The sequence below is a fragment of the Phascolarctos cinereus genome, unplaced genomic scaffold (assembly GCF_003287225.1).
Source record: "Phascolarctos cinereus isolate Bilbo 61053 unplaced genomic scaffold, phaCin_HiC Scaffold_726;HRSCAF=1367, whole genome shotgun sequence".
Taxonomy (NCBI): domain Eukaryota; kingdom Metazoa; phylum Chordata; class Mammalia; order Diprotodontia; family Phascolarctidae; genus Phascolarctos; species Phascolarctos cinereus.
Window position 1 is genome coordinate 370,599,455 of NW_027556098.1, and position 22,830 is coordinate 370,622,284.

At 36.5% G+C, this 22,830-nt stretch overlaps 1 protein-coding gene across 15 annotated transcripts in view; it reads right to left on the bottom strand.

Annotated features, from left to right (window-relative positions):
* The window catches only part of EPB41 (erythrocyte membrane protein band 4.1), a 184,065-nt gene that overhangs the window by 150,561 nt on the left and 10,674 nt on the right, over positions 1 to 22,830 (bottom strand). The window contains exon 1 of one of the 15 annotated variants that reach the window (XM_020983330.2): positions 14,431 to 14,576. The exons of 1 other annotated variant lie outside the window; for it this stretch is intronic. In XM_020983330.2, the coding sequence (XP_020838989.2) occupies positions 14,431 to 14,447 (17 nt within the window). In that variant the 5' untranslated portion in view covers positions 14,448 to 14,576. Of the gene's footprint in view, positions 1 to 14,430; positions 14,577 to 22,830 lie in introns of those variants that run through there. 13 more of the 15 variants (XM_078145526.1, XM_020983327.2, XM_020983329.2 and 10 more) reach the window with 13 other exon arrangements.

Below are 22,830 nucleotides of genomic sequence, written 5' to 3' on the forward strand. Positions count from 1 at the left end.
ACGATTGTAATGGAATACTATTATGCTATAAGAAATGAGGAGCAGGATGACAACAGAAAAACCTGGAAAGACTTACATGAGCCAATGCAAAATGAAACAAACAGAACCAGGAGAACACTGTACTTAGTAATAGCAATACTATATGATGATCAACTGTGAATGATTTAGCTATTCTCAACAATACAATGATCTAAGACAATTCCAAAGGACTCAGGATGAAAAATGCAATCCACCACCAGAAAAAGAATTGATGAAATCTGAATGCAGATTGAAACATACTATTTTTCACTTTTTTTGTGGTATTTGTATGTGTTTTCTTTCACAACATGACTAATATAGAAATGTTTTGTGTGATTGCACATGTATAATCTATATCAAACTGCTTACTGTCTCAGGGAGGGGGAGAAAAAAAAGGATGGAAATAATTTGGAACTCCAAATTTTTTTTGGGGGGGGGTGAGGCAGTCAGGGTTAAGTGACTTGCCCAGGGTCACACGGCTAACAAGTGTCAAGTGTCTGAGGTCACATTTGAACTCAGGTCCTCCTGACTCCAAGGCTGGAGCTCTATCTACTGCACCACCTAGCTACCCCAGAACTCCAAATTTTTAAAAAATACATGTTAAAAACTGTTTTTACATGTAACTGGGAAAAATAATAAAATGAATTTTCTAAAAATTCCAATTTATGTATCTTCCAGAGACCACTTTCCCCAATGACACAAAGCATTGTGCTACATGGTTAAAAGTTTGTAAGAAACTGTTGCTATTGTTTCACAATAGTGTCAAACCTCTTGATCAAATAATCTCACTTAACCTGAGGCATCAAATGATTTCTAAACAGCAAGTATTATATTTGGCTTCATAGGCTAAGATATGGACATTTTTGCGAGATTTTTAAAGGAAATAGTCAAATTTCATCCAATCACTTCAACTAGCAGCAAATTAATATGCTAATTAATGATCTAGCATAATAAAAGTGACCTAGCTGACTAGTTTACTAGTAGTATGAAACATCCCAACTGAACAATAAACAGGACCAACAACCTCTTCCATTTACTATCTTAAGTAACCTGATTTATAGCAACATCCAAACATTGAAAATGTAACCCTCCCCTCATGGTTGCACCAATGTTACAAAGAACCTTTTCTCCCCAGGGCTCCAGGTCTTATAATTAAGCATAGAATCTGAAGTTGAACTTGTTCATTAATTTAGTCCTCTCAAGAACACCCACAGCTGCTCATTCCCACTCCTGGATAATTATGCACCCTTTTGTTCTCCCATCATTCGCTGCACAGGACCTTTGCTTTCAGTCAGAGGGCATCCAAGCTGCCTTTTGTCTCTTACTACTTTACCCTCTGATCAGCACTTGTTTCATTTTGCACAAGACACTTATAGCTCTTTACTTCTAACTCCTTAGCCCTTTAAATTTTTCTTAAACATACACAATGCCTCAAAAAACAAGAGCTAGTCCAGGAGGAATCCTGCAACATCCTTTTGAGGTTTCAACCAGCTATTTTTTCCCTAATTTGTTTTTATTCAATAAATTACTTTTTTCAGTAAATTAAAGGTTAAAAAGTTAAGAGGAACATGAAAGACAACGTAGGGTTTGCACATCACCCAATATAAAAACCAGGTACATGTCTATTCAAAAAGTTACTGATCAAAACCATCAATATACATGGATTGAAGTGTTTTAATATTATTCAAAGCCTAAACTTCATCTAGGCTGTGATGTTCTAAAACATTTCTCCAAATTTTCACATATCTAGATTCTGCTTGGGCCCAATCCATTCACATGTGGATCTTAGGAATGTTGTAGAAGAAAGTTCCATAGAATCTTAGAGCTAGAAGTCATCTTTGAACCTCGGATGTTAGAATAGAGAACATCAGTACTGGAAAGGCCCTTGGAACACAGAATGTCAGAGCTAAAGGAGACTTTAGATACCATGTTTTGACCCAATAATTTTATAAAAGAAGAAACTGGAAGCCTCTCAGGGCCAAACTTCTATCAATTAGAATTTGTCCAGCACCTACTATGTGCCAGGCACTGTGCTAGTGACCCATTGGAGGACACAAAAGTAAAATGGTCTCTGCCCTTGAAGATGTTGCAAACTAGCCAGCAGAGAAAACATGGGCAATTTTGGAGGGAAAATATTAGCATCTTGGTGGCATTAGGAAAAGCCTCATGTAGAAAGTGGTGTATGACCGCAACCTTAAAGAAACTAGAGATTCTATGAGGCAGAGGTGAGATAAGAATGACTTCCAAAAATGTACCATCAATGCCTCAGAGAAAAAGACAGCTTGGGCACAAACTCAACTAGAATGCATGGCAGAGATGAAGCAAGAGTTAGGAAAAAAAGACTTTAAAATGTTTTTATGAGTGAAATAAGAACACTTGAGGGAAAAAATGGAAAAGAAATGAGAACTATGGAAGAAAGAACGGGAAAGGGAATTTACAGCTTGGCACAAGAGGTACAAAATTTTGGTCAAATAAACTCCCCAAAAATTAAATGGACCAAATAGAAGCCAATGATTCCATGAGACAACAAGAAAGACTAAAAGTCAAAAGACTGGAAAAAAAATAGAAGAAAACTTAAGGTATCTCATAGAAAAAGCAACTGACCTAGAAAGCAGAAGAGAAATAATTTAAAAATCACTAGACTATCTGAACACTATGAACATAAAAAGAACCTATGGATCATATTTCAAGGAACCTTAAAAGAAAATTGCCAGATCTCTTAGAACCAGACGGCAAAGCAGACATAGAATTACTGGTCACTTCTTAAAAGAAACCCCAAAATGTAAACTCCCAGGAACATTATACTCTACATCCAGAGCTTCAAAGTCAAAGAAAAAAAACTGTAAGTAGCCAGAAAGAAAGAATTCAAACACCAAGGAGCCACAGTCAAGATCACATACAATTTAGCAGCCACCACTATAAAGGAATGGAGAACTTGGAATATAATATTCCAAAAGACAAAGGACACGTAAGTCAAGAATAACTTACCCAGCAAAACTGAGTATAAGGCTGAGGGCAGGGAGCAGGGTGAGGAGGGGGGGCACCTTTAATGAAACAGAGGGCTTCCAAGCATACTTGGGGGGTGGGGGGCAGGGCAACAGAGCTGCAGAGAAACAATAAAGTTCAAACACAGGAGTGAAGGGAAACATAAAAAGGTAAATACAAATAAACAATGATAAGAAACCAAGCAAGGATAAATGACTTACATGCAAATATGAACTGTATTATCATTGGAGTTCTTAGGGGGAATCTAGTTAGACAAGCTCTTGAAGTGGTTCTGTTATATCTTGATGATCTTAAGAGAAAAATGGAAAGAGAGGGGAAAAGGAATATGTAGAAGAAGTGGAAGGATAGGAAAAGAAAGTTAGGGAAAATTATCTCAATCATCAGGGTGTACAAGAAGACAGGTACACAAACAGGGTGAGGGGGCAGCAGCTGACACTTGAATCTCATCTGAACTGGTCAAAGGAAAAATATACACATAAAGTTCGTATAGAAATAAATTTATTCAACAGGGAAATAGAAGGGAAAGGGGAAATGAGGGGAGGGAGAATTAAGGGGAAGGTAGATTAAGAGAAAGATTAGTCCTAAACAAAACAAACTCTAAGGATGAACAAAATATTCATAGCTCTTTTTGAGATGGCAAAGAATGGAAACCAGAGGAGGCAGCCATAAAATGGGGAATGCCTGCACAAGCGAGGGTATATAAACGTGATAGAATACTACTGTGCTGAGCTGTTATTAGTGTGATTAATGATCAACCAGGATTCTAGAGGACCTGCTACCCAACTCCTGATAGAGACAAAGGGCTCATTCAGCAGAACGAGACAAATATCTTTGTGGACAGGGCCAATATGGAAACTTGCTTTAACTACACATGTTTGTAATGGGTTTTATTTATTTTGTGTTCTCACTTGGGGAGGAGGGAGGGATTTGAGGAGTCTGGAAGGGGAGAATGAAAAAGCAGATCATGGATAATTTAAACAAATTTTTTTTTAAAAATTTATCTTTTTAAAATATAATTTCAAATATGCCTTTTAACATCCATTCTCTTGTCACAGAATGTCTGCAGGACACTATGATTGATTCTCAGGTCCCAACAGCCTGAGGCTTCCCTGCAAAACCAGGCTATATAAATCAGCAGCACCACACATCTGGCATGTCTTACCGACTAATTAAAAAATGCCAGCCTGATTCAGTGAATAGAGCAGGATTTGATCCTCTAGGAAAGGAAATTTATCTTCTCATTTTATTACAGGATCCATTCACAGATTCTTCAAAAAACTAGGTGCTTAATAAGGAAGAAAAAAGTTTCACTTGCCACATACAGTCCTCTATTATCATTCAAGTATCCAAACCCATTTCTCAAACTTTAAAAATGAAAAAGATCTTTTTGTCACATCAAAGAATTGGAAACAAAGGGGATGCTCATCAGTTGTGGAATGGCTGAACAAAATGCAGTATATCAATATGTGGAAATATTGTGTTAATGATAATGTAAAAAAAAAAATCTTAAAATCTTAAAAACCCTACTTAATTCAGTGATCAACTACAATTCCAGAGGACAGATGATAAAACATGCTGCCCACCCTCCCAAAAGAGAGGTAATAGATTCAAGGTGCAGAATGAAACTTTTTTTCTGTCAATGTCATTTTGTGTTTTGGAAAACAAATTTGGGATTTGTTTTGTTTGACTATAGTTAATTGTTACAAGAATTCTATTTTTCTTTTTTCCAATTTAGGTAAAATTGCAGGGAGGAGGGGCTAGCAATCATGTTTCCAAATAAAAGAAAGTCATTGAAGCATTTTTTTTAATGTAAAGAAAAGAATAGAAGGAAGCTCAGAAGGAAACACACAAGCAGAAGAGGCTTGAAGCCAATGATAAATTTATATACTTTTTTGAAAAGCTGTACATAATAGAGAACTGAGGCCTTATAAATAATCATACTTTTTCCATTTTTAAAAAAGTACCTCAAAGTAAAAAAGGGAGAGGAGGCAGAAGAGAGAAACCAAAGAGAGACAAATGAGTTTAAAATGCACCTCCATAGCCATTCTGGAAAACAATTTGGAATCATGCCCCAGGAGTTACTAAACTGTGCATACCCTCTGACCGAGTGATACTACTAGGACGATACCCCAAAGAAATCAAAGAGGAAGAAATGTACAAAAATACGTATAACAGCTCTTTTTATAGTGTCAAAGAATTGGAAATGGAGGTAGTCCCCATCAATTGGGGAATGGCTCAATAAATTATGATATATGAATGTAATGAAATATCAGTATGCCATAAAAAATGACAAAAGAGGTAGTTTCAGAGAAATCTGGGAAGACTTGTATACTGATGCAATAAAGTGGGCAGAACCAATTTTTCTGCAATAACACTGTAAAAAGTAACAACTTTAATTCTAAAGATCTCATAGATCAACAAAATAATCAACCGTGATTCCAAAGGACCTGTGATGTAGAATGCTACATAATACTTGACAGGGAAGTGACAGACTCAAAGATGCAAAATAAAGCTTACATTTTTGGACATGACCAATACGGGAATTTGTTTTGCTTAATTATGTATAGCACCCACTTGTCCCCTGAAAAAAATAATTTAAAAGATGTATCTCCACTGTATCTCCATACTCTTTCACCTTCACACCCTTGTACGTATTATTAGCAGAATCACTGAGTTTGAAAGTACCTCAAAGGCCATCTAGTCTAAACCACACACACAAAAAAAGGAATTTCTACCATAACATACTGAATAAGTAGTCTCTAGTCTCTGCTTAAAGCTGCCCAGGGAGGGGGAACCCACCATCTCTTGAACCACCTAATTTCACTTTTGAACAGCTCTGTTAGAAAGTTTTTCCAGACAAGAAGGCTAAATTTAACTCTTTGCAGCTTCTAACAATCCTTTGGGGTCAAACAAAATAAATCTAATCCCTCTCCTGAATGATGGTCTTTCAAATGCCTAAAGATATATACCCCCTAGGTCTTCTCTTCTCCAAGCTAAACATCCCTAGCTGCTTTAACTGATCCTCATATGTCACGGACTCAAGGCCTTCTGCCATCCTGATTGTCCTCCTCTGGACACTCTCCAACTTGACAATGTCTTTAAATCTTAGCACCAAGAATTGAACACAATACTCCCGATGGCAGATGGCATCACCTGAAAGTTTTGTCCCTCTTAGTTCAGCCAACATCATATTAGTTTTTTTAGCTACCACATCACAATGCTAGCTTGCATTAATATAAAAACCCCACATCTTTTTCAGAACTGCTACCTATCCATACTTGATTTTTGTACCCAAGTGCAAGATTTTATGTTCATCCGTATAATTTCATCTTATTAGATTCAGCCCAATGCTCTTGACTGTCATCCAGACTGGGCTTGCTATTCCTCTCAGTTTTGCATCATCAGCAGATTTAATGGGACCTAGCACCTTTATTCAAGTCAATAACAAAAATGTTCAACAGCACAAGGCTAAGTAAGCATAGATTCCTGAGGATCTATTCCACTGGAAACCTCCAATCATGGTAACACTGAATCATTAACAACTACTTTTTGAATCTGGCCATCCAACCAGTTCTGAAGCTACCTAATTGTTAGTAAAATCACATCTAACTCTTTCCATTTTCTCCATGAGAATAATGAGACACTTTACCAAAAGCTTTGCTAAAATCTAAATGAACTTTTTCCACAGCCTCCACTCCATATGCTTAAAGTACTCCACACTTCCTTCTACTTACTGCTATCCCACTCACCCTTTAAAGCTCAGTGCAAATGTTTTCAGTAAAAAGCCTTCCTGATTCCCCTGGGTTGACATGATCTTATCTTCATTAGTTCCCATAATACTATACATGCCTCTGAAAGGCCCTTATATTCCAATTTGTTAATAATAACTACATATATGCTTTATCTCCCCTACTGGATTGTGAGCTCTTTGAAGTCTTTGTACATACAGTAAGTAGCAATTAAATGTTTGAATGAATGGGAAGAGAGGAAGAATAAAATGTAGGGTCCCTTTTAAAAACTATCATCTTCATTAACCAATAGAGAAAATAAATCTTGGCAAGAAAATCCATTTCGTACCTCTTGGTATCTTCATGAAAGAAAGTTGAGGTGCTTTCGACTTATAAACTAATTGGATGAAAATGAATCTTCACAAATATTTTTAGCTAATAACTTAGTATGAACACTAAAAAATAAGGAAGCAATTCAGAAAAAAGCTTCAACTACTATATCACTTACTGGCAGGTCAAAGGCAACTATTAACTTATTGTAATTTTTGTTTTTGAAATAAAATGAAAAAATTATCCATTTTAAATAAAAAAGAAAGCTCTAGACTGAAATGATACATAACTTGTTATGAACACATGTGAGTGTATACCATCAAAGGATGCCTCAAAAGTAGTAACAGAGTTACTTGGGAAAGAACACTTCTCCAGTAATGCTTACCTACCAAAGTTTGCCTATAAAAATGCACGATTGATTCTTCCTTATCCTTTTATTGCATGATGAATTAGAAATTTGGTGACATATTTCATGAAAACATTTCTAAAAGAAAAAAAATCTGTGTTTTGCTACATCTCTTCCGTTTTATCTACCTGAGGAGAGTTATAGAAACTCAGAAAAGAAAAGAAACAATATTTGGGGAACACCCCTTCTCTCCATCAAGTAATTCAGAACTCCTGTATGTATTCATCATCACAGAATCAGATAATCTTGGAGTTAGTACCTCAGAGGTCACCAAATCCAACCTCCACTTGAAGCATGACACTTTGCTCATCCCCAAAAGTGGTCATTCAACCCCCACATTGGAGGGAATCCAACAGGAGCAGTGAACATACTAATTACCAAAGCAGACCTTTCCATTGTTAGGGCCGCTCTACTTGTTAGAAACTTTTCCCTTAGATTAGGTCAAAATCTGCTTCCCAACCCACCCACTGGACTCATTCTGCTCTTTGGGGCCAAAGAGAACAAGATTAACTCCTCCTTCCATGAAAGACCCTTCAAATATTTGAAGACAGTTATCATGTTAGAAACCCTTTCCTCAGACTATATGGCTCTGAGAAGTTAAATAACTTGCCATGGTTACACATCTCATTAGAGTCTATCACTATAGTGCATAACTGGAGCAGATCTACTCCCAAATACAATACTCTTTCCATTATAACACTAAATACATTTTTCAGGAAAAACAAATGACTTTTAGCCTCACTATTTTTCTCTAATTGTATTACAGTTTCATCTATAGTTTCTCCAACACACAGTAACAATCAAAGCTGATATCTAATAGTCAAAGTAGGAGTCTCAAAGCCAAGAATCTTAGATTCTATTCTCAATTCTATTCTCATTAAAATATTAATCATCTAAAACCAACTCAGTTTCTGTTTTCAATCATATCCCTTTCCTTTCCAGCACTTCAAACTAGAAGCACTAATATTGCTCTCGTTTAGTGCATAGGAGAGGTAGCTGTGGCTTAATGGATAATGAAATAGCCTCAAAGCCAAGGACATCTGGATTCGTGTCCTGACTCTGGCACTAACTGGTTGTGTGACCCTGGGCAAATCATTTAACCTCTCAGTGCTCTTAGCAACTCTCTAAGACTCAAGTTACAGAGAAGGTACTGACTAACCTGCTTTGGTAGAAGGAGTTTTCTGATCCGAAAGTTCCCTAGATCAATAAAATCAACCCTTATTCCTATCCCTTGGTAGAGATTTCCAATGAGACTTGTAACTTTTGTTTATTACCTCTGAAAAATGCCACGTACAAAAAAGTATAGAAAAATGACAGTGATTCATGCTATATTCTCTTGTTACTTGTGAAATTGCCTATGGGCCATGTGAAATTTACCTACCTATAAAGAGGATACCAACTTAAAACAGAATTTTTTTTCTTAAACAAACTTTTACATTATTAGTCAAATTTTACACTATTAATACATTTACAAAATCAATCCTTTAAGACAGATATTGCTGTCTGTTCACTAGCAAAACTAATGTTAGGCATTAAAATATCAAGAAAATTATAATAAATGTTTTGATAACACTGGGTAAAATGGCTAATTTTATTTTGAAAAATCGTTTTGAATCCAAAATGCAACATTTCTATGTGAAATGATGACTATTACCTATACAGTGGTCCTCGTTGTTGTGAACAAGAAACTATTTAGATAGTGTACCACAGCATTTTGTAATTATAAATAAAATGTATATAAATATAGGCTATTATGATTTCATTGACCAGATGAGTTATTCTAACATGACACCAGTTAATACTGAATATAATCCATGGAAAGGAAATTTAGAAAAACACTAAAGGAGGAGTCAGTAGACTGCCAATGTATAGAGGAAATATGTTTTTTCTTCTACATCTAATCTGTCATTTTGTGACCTTGGGCAAGTCTCCCTGCTTCTCTGGGCCTCAGTTTCCTCCTTCTAAAATAAGATGGTTGGACTAAATGATCCCAGCTCTAAGATTCCTTTCTGTTAAGATTTTAAGTCTCATTAAAAAACAAAATATACCAAGTAAAACAATGATTAATGAACCTATTACCAGACCTAAATTAAGCATGGACTTAGCTTCCTCAAGAGAACTGAATCTAAACATACAAGACACAAAAAGACAAGAATGAAATAAGCTTAAAGCAGAAATGTGAAGGTTATCACAGGAAAAGCAGCTAATACACATCTGTCTCACTGGTTATGCTATGTATACAGTACTTTAAAATTTTATACAGCTCTCCAAAAGATGAAGTCTTTGAAATGTAAAGCAGAGATCAAGTATATTCCTACCAACACAAAATCTGAACTTACTGTAACTTCAATACTTAAATTTTCAGTCAAGGCATCTAAAAACCCAAAGGTCTCAGGTGTCAACTTCTGGATACAAGAACCCACACCAGATAAAAGACAAGAGAATAAGAGAGAGTTGGTTTAGTTCTCCTAATGCTTCCAACTTCTCCCATCTCTCTGCTTCACCAGTTATTTTCCCCACATCTACTTCTTTAGGCCAAATATAAATAAATGAATGAATAAATAAATAAATAAATAAATGAATGAATGAATGAATGAATGAATGAATGAATGAATGAATAGCCAAATCATCAGGAGTTGCCACTGCCAAATTACCACAGAACAATTTTGCTTTCGAGCAATCACACAACTAAGCAGCAGTACCTTTGCTCTTTTGATATTTGATATTCATCCTCCATAACAAAACCATGAAGAAAAAGAAGATGCAGTCTATGACAATAGTACATATGCAGAATGGCCAAACTGTAACACATAAGCTTAACAGAATATTAATGCACTATGACAAATATGAGGCATACAAAGAAATATGTGGAGACACAAAGTAATGCAAAGTAAAGAAAGAAAGAAAATATACACACTGATAATTCTGAAAAAAGGTACAAAAATATTTTAAAATATACAAAAGAAAATGAGTTTTCAAGGGAATATGAAAGCAAACAGGACATTTTTGTTCCATATTGTGAAATCAGTACATTTTAAACAAACTAATGTAATTTATTTCATGTACAGTAACTTAGGATTTTGTCAATTTGAATTTTGTTGATAGTTTAAAATACTTTTTAAAAGAACCTGAAAAAAATGAACATCTGGCCTGCTTTTAAATGAGGAATAAATCCCAGGTTCAGAAGAGAAATATACAACACTCAGGCTTAGCTTGTTTCTCCTTACCTGTTCTATTTATAGTATACAGTTTGTGGAAGATAGCTTTCTGCATGTTTATCTGTCCTAAAGGAGTGTTATGGGGGGAAAAAATCTAGCAGACAGGGATGGTAAGAAACCAGTCATGGAAACATAAATAAGCTAACACCTTTCAACTGCATGTAAAGAATCTCTTAACAGAGGTACATCTCAGGATAGAATGGAATGCCTAACAAAGCAGTGAATTCCCTGTCACTAGGAACCACAGGATAAAGGATCATAGAATTTAGAATTGGAAAGAACCATCGAGATCATATAATGCATAATCTCCTCCTTTTACCAATGAGGAAGTGAAGGCTCAGAACAGGGAGAGTGATTTGTCCAGTCATGAAGGCAGTAACTGCATCTGGATACACACAATTGGCCTGGCTGTAAAGCTTTTCAGCCACTCCATGGCAGCCTCAATTCAAGCAGAAGCCAGACACCATGAGGGTTACTCTACAGGTTATTGCACCAGCCAAAAGGCTAAGACTGGATGGAGGCTTCCCAACCACCCTGACACTTTTCTATTTAAACTATGATGATTAAACCCAAAAGTTTTAAACTCCACAGCAGGGGTGGTGGGACGGAAGGAGAAGTGTGGTTATTCATGACTACTAAAGGGCAGGGTAGTTAAAAAAGTTTCTCACTTCTTTTTTTTGTTGTTTTTGTTATATCAAAAAAGGAAATTAAGTTATATATGTATATTGCTTAACTTTGATTACACGAAATTAAAAAACTGTTGCACAAATAAAATGAATGCATCTAGATAAGAAGGGATATTGGGGGTAAAAAAGAAATTCTTAAGATAAGTCACCTTACATAAGTAATATTTTAATATCCATAAGAGTCAAAACTAAAGTTACACAGTATACAACATGTACTTCTCCAGAGGATTCCTAAGACTATCCTCCTTCTACTCTGAATTCTTTTGTATTTCTGATTCTTCATCTCACTCTCTAAATCCAAGCTTTGCCAATGACTCTTGAGTCATGAGCTATTTTCATTCTACATATTTTTGATTCATTTCTGTACAAAGCATTTCAAAATTATTATTATTATTATTACAAAGACACTTCGTGAATTTACCTTTAAAAGCTACATATTCACTGAAAATTTCTGAGTGGAAAGCTGCACTTACATGGGGAGCAGGCTTGAAAATTCTTCATCCTGAAGTTCATGAAGCATGATAGCAACAACTCCTTAACTCAGGAGAGGCTATTTCTGAAAAAGTAAACCACAAGGCAAAGGCAAAGGATACAGAGTCTTTCCTTTTTAGTTTTCATCTTACCTTTTATAGGGAGTAAAGAGGAAAAAATGAGAGCATATGTGAGAAGAAGAATACAACACAAGGAGAAGATGGGCTGGTCACATGCAGAGAGCAAGGGACAATAGGTGAATGCACAGAGTGCTCCACTGGTACCCATGTGATGCCAAAAGAAAGTGAAAAAGGTCTCCAGCATGTTGGATGAACCTATATGATGGACCTTTGGAAGGATATGAGGATGTGAGGGCACAAGGACATGAACAAAAATTGCAAAGGATACAGACGTGGATAGGTTCTGATATTTATTACTAGCAGAAACTCCAATCATTGATGCATTTGGCTGTTTTTCTGGGAGTAACAAATCATGGCATCTATCTATTACCATCACCACTGCCACCACTGCCACTTCAGATTCAGATTATATAACCTCTCTCTTCAGCCTTTCAACCCATCTTCTCTTAAAAAAAAAAAATCTTCTTCTAAAAATTCTTTTTAAAAAGTGGTTTCTCAAGCATCAAAGGGAGTATAAAGGTAAGATTCAGTAAGAAAAGTAACTCAAGTCAGAGCAGAAGAAATATAATAGACAAAGAATTTCTCAGAATCACTTGAAATATAATATGAACTTAATCCAAAGCCATGAGTACTTTAAATGGAAATCCTAGAACTTCAGAGACAGAAGTAATCTCAGAGAGTCCAACTCTTACCCAAAACATGAATTCCTTCTACAGCAACTAACCTCTGATAGTAGGATTAAGTCAGAAATGGGATCTTTAGTATAATAGAAATAGATAATAATATCTTACATTCGCATAATGCATGAAGTACAAATATGATTTCAATTCCTTCCCCAAGTCCACTGACATAAGCACTCCCTCCACCAGTGGTGATCCTAAGTTCTCTTCACCTTAGGAAGCACTACTCTTCATGAATTACAGTGGCCAAAAATATTACCACTTGATTGACAACCTTATGGTGATGGCCTCAGACACTTCCTAGCTGTTTGATTTTGAGCAAGTCACTTAACATTGTTTGCCTCAATTCTTCATCTATAAAATGAGACAGAGAAGGAAAAAGTAAACCATTCCAGTATCTTTGCCAAGAAAACCCTAACTGGGGCCATAAAGAGTTGGACATTACTGAAAATGACTGAACAACAACTCTTTCCAAACTTAGCTAAGTCCCTCACTTGACAAATATAGTCCTCACTGGAATGGTCCTAGTAACCTTTCCAACTTAGTAGGAACTGGAAGAGTTTAGGATTTATTGAATTAACCTTTGAAAATCCAGTCACCTCAATACCATGAGGAAGTAGAGTAGGGCTTTCGTGATAGATTTCTAGTACAGTATTATTCTCACTTAACAGATGAAGAGACTGAAGCTTGGAACAGTTAAATGTCTTCTCATTGTTAGTAGAATTGGGTCTAAAATTCTATAAAAACTCACACTTCTTTATTAAATAAAATAATCTTAAAGCCTCAAAAGAAAATACAGAACAAAGACAACCAGAAGGTAAAAATACAAATTCTCCCTTATAAACAACAACACTTCATGTAAAGCTGTAGAACTTAATGTATATACAAATACAGGAATTCGTTAGGGTATAAACAATTTGCTTTTTTGTTTACTTTTCAATAACAAAATATAATATGGTGTGTGATTACTACAAAGTCATGCCGATTCAAAGCAGTTTAGTTTTCAGGTAACCTGTACACAATCATTTCCCTACAAACACACCCTCCTCAAATCAGCCAGGCCTCTTCCTGTTTTCCAACTGTATGTTTACTTTCACATCTGCTGCAAAAGATAAAAGCAACACTAGAGAACACCAACCACAGGACTGTGCTTTACCAACCCCGGAAGTAAAACCCTAATAGCTGTGAAACTCAAAAACATTCCCACAAACTTAAAGTGTTACACCAAAAACATTCTCTAAGTCCAGGAAAGACTACTGACCAAAACAGAAAAGTAGACAATTTAACTAGGAAGCCTAATGGGGCAAAACACAAAAGTTATTACTCTTGGCCCAAAGATCTGGACCCACATGAGAACCTAGAAAAATTTTATTCTTCTTTCAGAAGAAAACATTCAACAATAACAACAACAAAAAAGTTGATTAAAACATTGATCATCAGGGCAGCTGGGTTGCACAGTGCATAGAGCTCCAACCTTGGAGTCAGAAGGACCTAAGTTCAAATCCAGCCTCAGACACTTGGCACTTACTAGCTTTGTGACCCTGGGCAAGTCACTTAACCCCGATTGCCTCACCAAAAAAACAAAAACAAAACAAAACAAAAAAACATTGATTAGGGAGCCTCTTTTCAGAACTTCAAATAAGCTATGAAAAAAGTATTCTTCTAGGAAGCAACTGAGAACTTCCAGTTTTATTTCATATGACTCCACCCACATGCAATTGTAGCCCAGATAAATTAGATTACTCACTTGTACTCCATAAGCATCCCACCTCTATACCTCTGGTCAAACAATGTCTCATTCAGGTCTTCCCTGATTCTCCTGCTTTCCAGTGAGAAATTACACCTTTCCTTCCTCAGAACTCACACAGCACTTGGTATTTTTCTTAAGCAATTAGGCTCTCTTTTGTAGCATGCTCATCTGTATATGTGATTTATCTTCTTCCTAGGCAGAAAACTCCAGGAAGAGAGAGACCATGTCCCCTTCCTGGAATGTTTTCTCTCTTTACCTCTTCCCTCTTGAGACCCTTAGTTCCATTCATGATTCAACTCAAGTGCCACCCCTTAAATGAGGTCTTTCCTGATTCCTCACCACCCTAAGTAGCTCATGCAACCCACAAAAAAAATTTTACATTTACTTATCTGCATGCACCTAGTTTCTCTCCAATAGAAAGCAAGCTCCCATTTTGATTTTTGTCTTCATATCCCCAGTAACTGGCTCACACATTAGGCTCTTAATACTTATGTTGAATTATCTCTGAATTCCTCCCCTCCTCTACCAAACACCCCTCCATGAATCAGCACACTCTTTTCCTTCCCTGTTTGTAGGCAACTATCTCTAGTCCTCACAAAGGCTAACCCCCTTGACCTATTTATTCTTTCTGTCCAGCCTCCAACAGTTGTCCCTTCTCTTTTGGGATTTAGTACAGTACCTGGCACATTAGGCATTTAATAAATAGCTTCCTTTTTCTCTTTTAGCCCATCCAGCTACTGCCCCATCCTTTTACTCTCCTTTACTGCTTAACTTTGAAGAAAAAAAAGTCTATATTCCAATGCTTCTATTTCCTTACTACCCCCTCTCTTAAACTCCTTGCAATCTTCCCCCACCATTTTACCGAAACCAGTAATCTCCTAATTCCCAAATATCTTTCTACAGACCTCCTCCTCTTCTGCATTGCAGCATTGTTAATCACTCCTTATTGCATAATATTCTCTTCCCTTGGTTTCAAAGACATTACATGCTCCTGATTTTCCTCCAATCTCTCTAATCATTCTCTACTCAATCCCTTTAATACTCAGACCTCTTCCTTTCTATACTCTATGTTGGCAATCTCATTCATTCCAAAAGCTTCAATTATCAACTATAGGCAAATGGCTTCAAAATCTATAATCTCAGACCAACATCTCCAACTGCCCTCAAGGATGTCCAAAACTGAGTATATTCTTGCTTTCCCATAATCCTGTTTCTCCTCCTGGTTTTACCAATTTATACCTTAGGGTAAATCTTTGACTCTTTACTCTCACCTCTCATAATTTATCAATTATCAAGTCCTGCTGATTCCATCTCTTGCAATATCAATTAACCCCCTTATTAAAGGCTATGTTCTAGCCAAAATGAACTGCCTTCTATTCCCTGAATATGCATTGAATTACTTCCATGTCTCTGCTCATCTCTCTATCTCTCATCTCCCCATGCCTGCAACGTCTTGCCCTCCTACATCCTTTAAAACCCAACTAAAATGCTACCTCCCCTCTACAAAGTCTTCTCAATCCCTTGAGTCAGTAACTACTTTCTCCCTTCAGATTTCCCATAACATTTTGCTTTGGAATTCCCTAATACATATATTAAATATTATGTATTACAGTTATCTATGTTTGTATCTTATCCTGCTACCAGATTCCATGAAGGTTATGTTTTATCTAAATTATAGATATATCCCAGTTTTTGTGCAGTGCTCTGCATACAGTAGGCATTTAATAAATGCTTAATAAAATGAAATGAACTCACTATAGCTTGAGGCAGCCTTTACAGTTTGGGGCAGCACTAATTTGTTTAGAAGTTCTTTCTTACGTCAAGCTAGAATCTGCCTCTAACTTCTACTAATTATTCCTAGCCCTAATTGTTCCTGCATGTGACAATATATCAGCTGATTCTTTTCATATATGGTTTCCAATCCCTTCACTATCCCCTTTGTCCTCCACCTTGTCAATATCTTTCCCAAAGTGTGGCATTCAAAATAAACAGAACAGTCCTGTTACTATCATTTCTCTCCTGGACGTAAAGCATCTTCAGCCTCAGATCACAGGTTTTTGGCTGCTACATCACATCATATCAGTTTATATAATTTCATTCATTATTGACACATGTTGCTCATAGGTTTTCACTTTAAGACTAATTATAGGATTTCCAAACTAAAAGAAACATTAGCGATCACATCTAATTCAATCCTTTCATTGTGAACGTCCAGTTCAATAAAACATCCAGTTCAATACAATGTCCAGCACAATATAACAGAAAGAGTCCTGGACTTGAAGTGAAAGAACATATCAATTTCAATTCCTGGGGCAATAATGACTAGTCCAATGACTATGGGCTCATTTCCCCAATCCAAGCTTCAGTTTCCTTCCACTAAAACTAGGAAAATAATACTCATACCAAGTACTTCACCAGGTTGTTGTGAGGAAGGTGATAAGAGCTAGGATTAGAGCCTACATTTGCTGACTGGAAGCTCATGCGCTCCAAACAGAAGTTAGATGATTATTTGTTCTCAGGAATGTTCTGCTCCAGCACATACTGGACTAGAGGCCTTCTAAGATCATGTCATTCTGTGAGCTCCCTGATTTGCCCACAGAATAAAGTTCAAATTTCTGGCATTCAAGACTCTCCACAACTTGTCTTAAACTACTTTTCTAAACAATGTCTCAACATAAAACTTATGCTCAAGTCTACTTGCTATTTTCCATGGTGCCTAGTACTTTCTTACCTCCACAACTTCACTCATGCTTTTGCCTATACCTAAAATGCCCTCCCCTGCATTTCTGCCTATTGAAACCATTCTTCAAGGAAAATTCTCAAATGCAATTTCCTTCATAAGCCCTTACAGCTACCCCAGCCCCAGTGAGAAGTGTTCTCCCACCTTTACACTAATGCAGGACATATAAGTGCTACATTAATGAGGCCAAGACTTGCCCTTGAGCTACTTGCCAGACTGATGTGTGTACCATGCAGAATCATAATCTCCTTAAAGGCAAGCACTGTCACATATACCTTTGTCTTCCTAGCATAAGAAGCATGGGAAACTTTATGAGAAGTCCTGACATTTATAGAGCACTTTTACACTGATAAAGTACTTTATATACATCATAGTAATCACTTAAAATGATACAGGGCTGACAACCCTGTGGGGCCTGTAGTATGCGAATTAGATTCATTTTATCAACAAGGAATCTGAGGGTCTGAGAGGTGAAGTGATTTGCCGGCCCACAATCACATGCTTCCTAAGTTCCTAAGATGGAATTTTGACCAGGTCTTCCTGACCCAAATCCACCACTATGCATGCTCACCACAATCATCACAATATAGCCCAGGGAAGGAGGCACCATGGGTATTACTGCCTCTACTGTAGGTTCAGAGAGACTGTGATTAATCAGTAAACTAGTTAGTAAGAGAGCCACTGTTAATAAGTAAAACTGCAATCCAGTATTTTTTTTTTTTTTGGTGAGGGCAATTGGGGCTAAGTGACTTGCCCAGAGTCACACAGCTAGTGAGTGTTATGTATCAGTTGTGCTCAGTTCTTCATGTCCTCATTTGGTTGGGGGTTTCTTGGCAAAGACACTGGAGTGGGTTGCCATTTCCTTCTCCAGATCATTTTACAGATGAGAAACTGAGACAAACATGAGCTAAAAGTCACACAGCTAGCATCTAAGGCTGGATTTGAATTCATGAAGATAAGTCTTCCTGATTCCAAGTCCAGTGCTCTATTCACTTCACCACCTACCAGTCCCCTAAAAGGCATATTAGCAAAACAAATAAAACTGCTATTCACATTCACATGGAAGAATCACAAACACTTTATGGATTTTCTTGCATTCAGAAGCAGTGATGCTACTTCAACCAGGGAAGATGCCAGGAAGCTTGAAGATTTAAAAATAGCCTCACAAGAAGCTCATCTCTAACACCAGATGGGAAGAAACTACTCTATAAAGATACATGCGTGGGAGGACATATACACAACATCACATGATAGCATGTAGAGGACTTGTGTAATTACATAATGTTGCTGAGATTAGCAGGACTCTGCAGGTAGTAAGCTTGCAGTGGTGTAGAAATTCTGGGTCACCAACTAAAAAGAGGGGGGGGGAAAACAATGAAGGAGGAGACAAGGGCATCAGGAGAAGGGAGCAGTCTGCAATGATAATGAGGCTTCACTTCTAAACTGCACTCCACATATCCCTTCTGCAAACTGAAATAGATGATAGTAAAATCTGAGGGCTTAACTCTTTGTAACTCTTGATGGTTCTGTTTGTGTCCATATGTCTAAAAAGTAGCCCACTATTACTTTCCACATCCTGTGTGCCAAATTTATGGATCAAGGTAAAAAACCTTCCATCTAAGGAGACCTGGGTGTTTTAAATTAATCAATTAAATATGTACATACATATATGTGTTATACACAGTATATCATACTGATATACAATTTAACAGAGTTGGTGTTTTACTTGCATTGTGATCTGACTATATGAAAAGAATTTTAATAAGATTACTTAAGAATTCATGTAAGTATTTAATAATAGCTATATAGCAATTACAACTCAACCCTAATAAAGTACTGCATCTTCATAAATTACAAAAAGCATGTGTTCCATTATACATATATAACATAGTTTTAAAATTAGAAGACATCTTTAAAATAGCCTATTCATTTGTATATCTCACTTTGTTCTTCTTCAGAATCATAATATTTAATAACACCACACAGAGATTTCCAAAATGACAGGATAGCTTTGCTGACTGAATATTGATTAACAAGACTAATAATTCTTTATTATAAGAATAGTAATTATTTTTTAAATTTTCTATATCAATCTGAATCCATCACACCATATTTCCCATCTAATCCACCTAATAAACAAAACTAAATAAGGAGAGGTGGTATGCTTGAGTGAAAAGAATGCTCAACTTATCTTTTACTCAGATGCTAGGCACACAGGGGTGCTTAAGAAATGTATGTTAAAAAGAAAGAAAGAAAAAAAAGAAATTTATGTTGATTTGACTTAACCCAACTTACAGATTCAAGTGAGTCCTGGTTTGCTCTTATTGTTTGGCAAATCACTCAATCCCTCTGAGTCTTAATTTCCTCATATTTAAAATGAGGATAATATCTGACCTAACTCACTGTGCTGTTTATGGGGATCCAAATAAGAATGAATAAACAAATGAATTGAAAAGCATTTAGCAAGCACTTACTATGTGTCAAACACTGTACTAAACTAAGCCCTGGATACAATTGTCATGTCCATGCAGATGATTTTCATATCTGTTTATCTAGCCCTAACTCTCTCCAGACCTCCAGTATTGAATCTCCAGCTGACTATTGGAATCTTGACCTGCATGTCTTATAGACATCTTAAAATCATCATGTCCAAAACAAAACTTATTATCTTTTCCCTCCAAGCCCTCCCCTCTTCAAACTTTCCTATTACTGTTAAGTGTTCCAACTATCCTCCCAGTCACCAAGGTTCATAACATAGGTGCCATACTCAACTTCTCACTCTCTCTTACCCCATTACATCCGATTAGTTGCCAAATATTGTTTTTACTTCCATGTCTGTCTCCTCCTCTCTGACACAGCAACAACCACCTTAGCCCAGGCTCTCATCCCCTTTCTCCTGCACCATTTCAATAGTCTCCTAATAGGTCTCCCTGCAATTAAGTCTCTCCCCACTACAACCATCCTCCATATATCTGCCAAAACGATCTTCCTAAAGCATAGGTCTATGTCAATTCCCTATTGAATAAATGGCATGGGCTCCCTATTGACTCTAGGATAAAATATTATTTCAGATTTATCTGGACCATTTTTAGTTTCTATTTTTGTTTGTTCTACAATGTACATTATTGGTTTGATAGTCAACAAGCAATTAAGTGCCTCTGTAGCAGACACCTTACCACGTGCTAGGGTTACAGAAAAGGCAAAAACAGTCCCTGCCTAATGGGGAGACATGTAAATAAATAGGTACATATAAGACACATACAGAAGAGATGAAAGGTATTTTAGAAAGGAAGCCTATAACAACTAGGGGGCTGGGAAATGCCTACTGCACAAAGTGACATATGAACTGAGTCTTGAAAGAAGTCAGAGATACTAAGAGGCAGAGGTAAGATGCACAAAGGTACAGAGATGGATCATGGCATGAGAACAGCAAGCAAGACCAGTAAAGCTAGATCAAAAAGTGCATGGAGCGGAGTGAAGTATAAGAAGACTGGAAAGGTGGGAAGGGGTTAGGTTGTAAAAGGCTTTAAAATGCAAAACACAGAAGTTTTTATTTGATCTTGGAAATAACAGGGAGTCTTTGAAGTTAACTGAGTGGAGGGGAGGGAATGGTAGGGTCAGGCATACCCTTTAGAAAGTTGAGCAAAGGACAGATGGAAGTAGGAAGAGACCTGAGGCAAGGAGCGCAATTCAAAGGCTATTGGAATAGTGTGCAAACAAGAAATGATGAGGGTCTGGACAAGGGTTGTGGTTGCATGAGGAAAGAGAAGGGGAATTATACAAGAGATGTTGTAAAGGCAGAAATGACAGGATTTGGCAATTCATTAGATATATGGGGTCAATAAGAATGAGAAGTTCTCGGTAACATTGAGGTTTTGAACTCAGATGATTTAGGATACTGCTACCCTGGACAGTAACAGGAAAGTTCAAAAGAGGGATGGGTTTTGGGGAAAAGACAATGAATTCAGTTTTGAACATGTTCAGTTTGAGACGCCTAAAAGACAACTAGTTCAAGATGTCCCATAGGTAGTTGGTGATGTAGTCTCAGAAGAGAAACTAGGATTGCATATATAGATCAAGGAAGCACCTAAATAGAAATATTAACTGAACTCATGGGAGCTAATGAGATCACCAAGTGAGAGTGTAGAGAAAAAATGAGAAGAGGGCCCAAGACAGAGACTCAGAAGATATCCCATAGAGCATGACATGGATAAAGACCCAGCAAAGAAGACTAAAAAGTCGCTATTACACAGGCAGGAGGAAAACAAAGAGATAACATCATTATATAATTTATAAATAAGCATATATACACATATCAGGAGTGTATGTTCAAAAATGTTTTGCTGATACTCCAAACTTGAAAAAGTTTGAAGATCAGTGTCCTAAGAAGTTGGAAGTTGATTAATCCAGGCCCTGGATTAGCTAGAAACAATGACCCCAAAAATACTGAGTGGTGGTCAGAAGAAAGAATACAGCAAGAAGTCACGCAGTTTATGTCTAACTACACGGGTTCAATATGGAGGTAATTAATGGGAGATTATTACAATTAGAGAATTGTCCTTTATGGAAGCAAATTAAAACATGGTCCCTTTCTTCAACACATTAAGGATATTTTACGAGTGCCACCAAAGTCATAGAAAAGAGGTAGCTACAATACACACACCCTTTGGATAGAAATAGATTTATTTATATATAAATATATGTACTTACATATCTACATGTAAAATAAGCAAGTCAAAAGAGACTATCACAAACAAACACTCCACTCAATTTTTTTGCCTGAGAGCAATAATTTTCTCCCCCCAAAAATTGTGGAGATGGTTTGAAAATTACAATTTCATTATAGACCATTAGAACTTTCTTCCTTAATTCTACTGATTTATATGTACTACTTATACAAAACTCTATGAATTCTTCAACCACCTCACTACATATTCATTAAATCACAGCAGACTGAATCAAAATACTAATCTAACCCAGTGTGTCTGCAACTATATTTATTACACTGAATAGTACTGAACACACCATGAACCAAGTCATAAAAATTATACCATATGCTACCAATAATATCATATCAAATTTAAATAAACAACAAAAACTAATGATATCATTTTGGCATCCAAATATAATTTAAGAATTATTTACTGTAAACTGAAAGAATCCATTGCTTTTTTTCAACAGCTATGAATTCTCTGCAACTGGACACTTTCAAAGATCAAATTTTGAGGATTCCTGCCCAAGGGTGAAAAAAAGTTGTCCATAAGAAAAGGCTGATAGGATGATTATATCACTAAAGAAAAAAAGGTAAATCTGTGAGCAGGTCATATTCTTAAAATCCATTTAAAATATAATCTTCATCCAAATGTTTAAGGGATCAACAGTGGGCTTGCTGATGAAGAGAGCCTACATGAAACATACCAATAGGCAACAAGATGACAACTGTGAAAAGTATGCTTGGCAGATAACAAGGAAATCGAATAGTGGTTTGAATTTACTGATTTCTTGATTTCTACAAGCAAACTCACCTCCTTTATGACTGCTTCTGCTTTGAAGCTTATAAGATTAGAGCATCAATAGGCAGCTGAATAAACACCTTCAAAACCAAACGCTACGAGGAAATCCTGTGCATAATTCACAATACAAATCGCAGGCTGTAT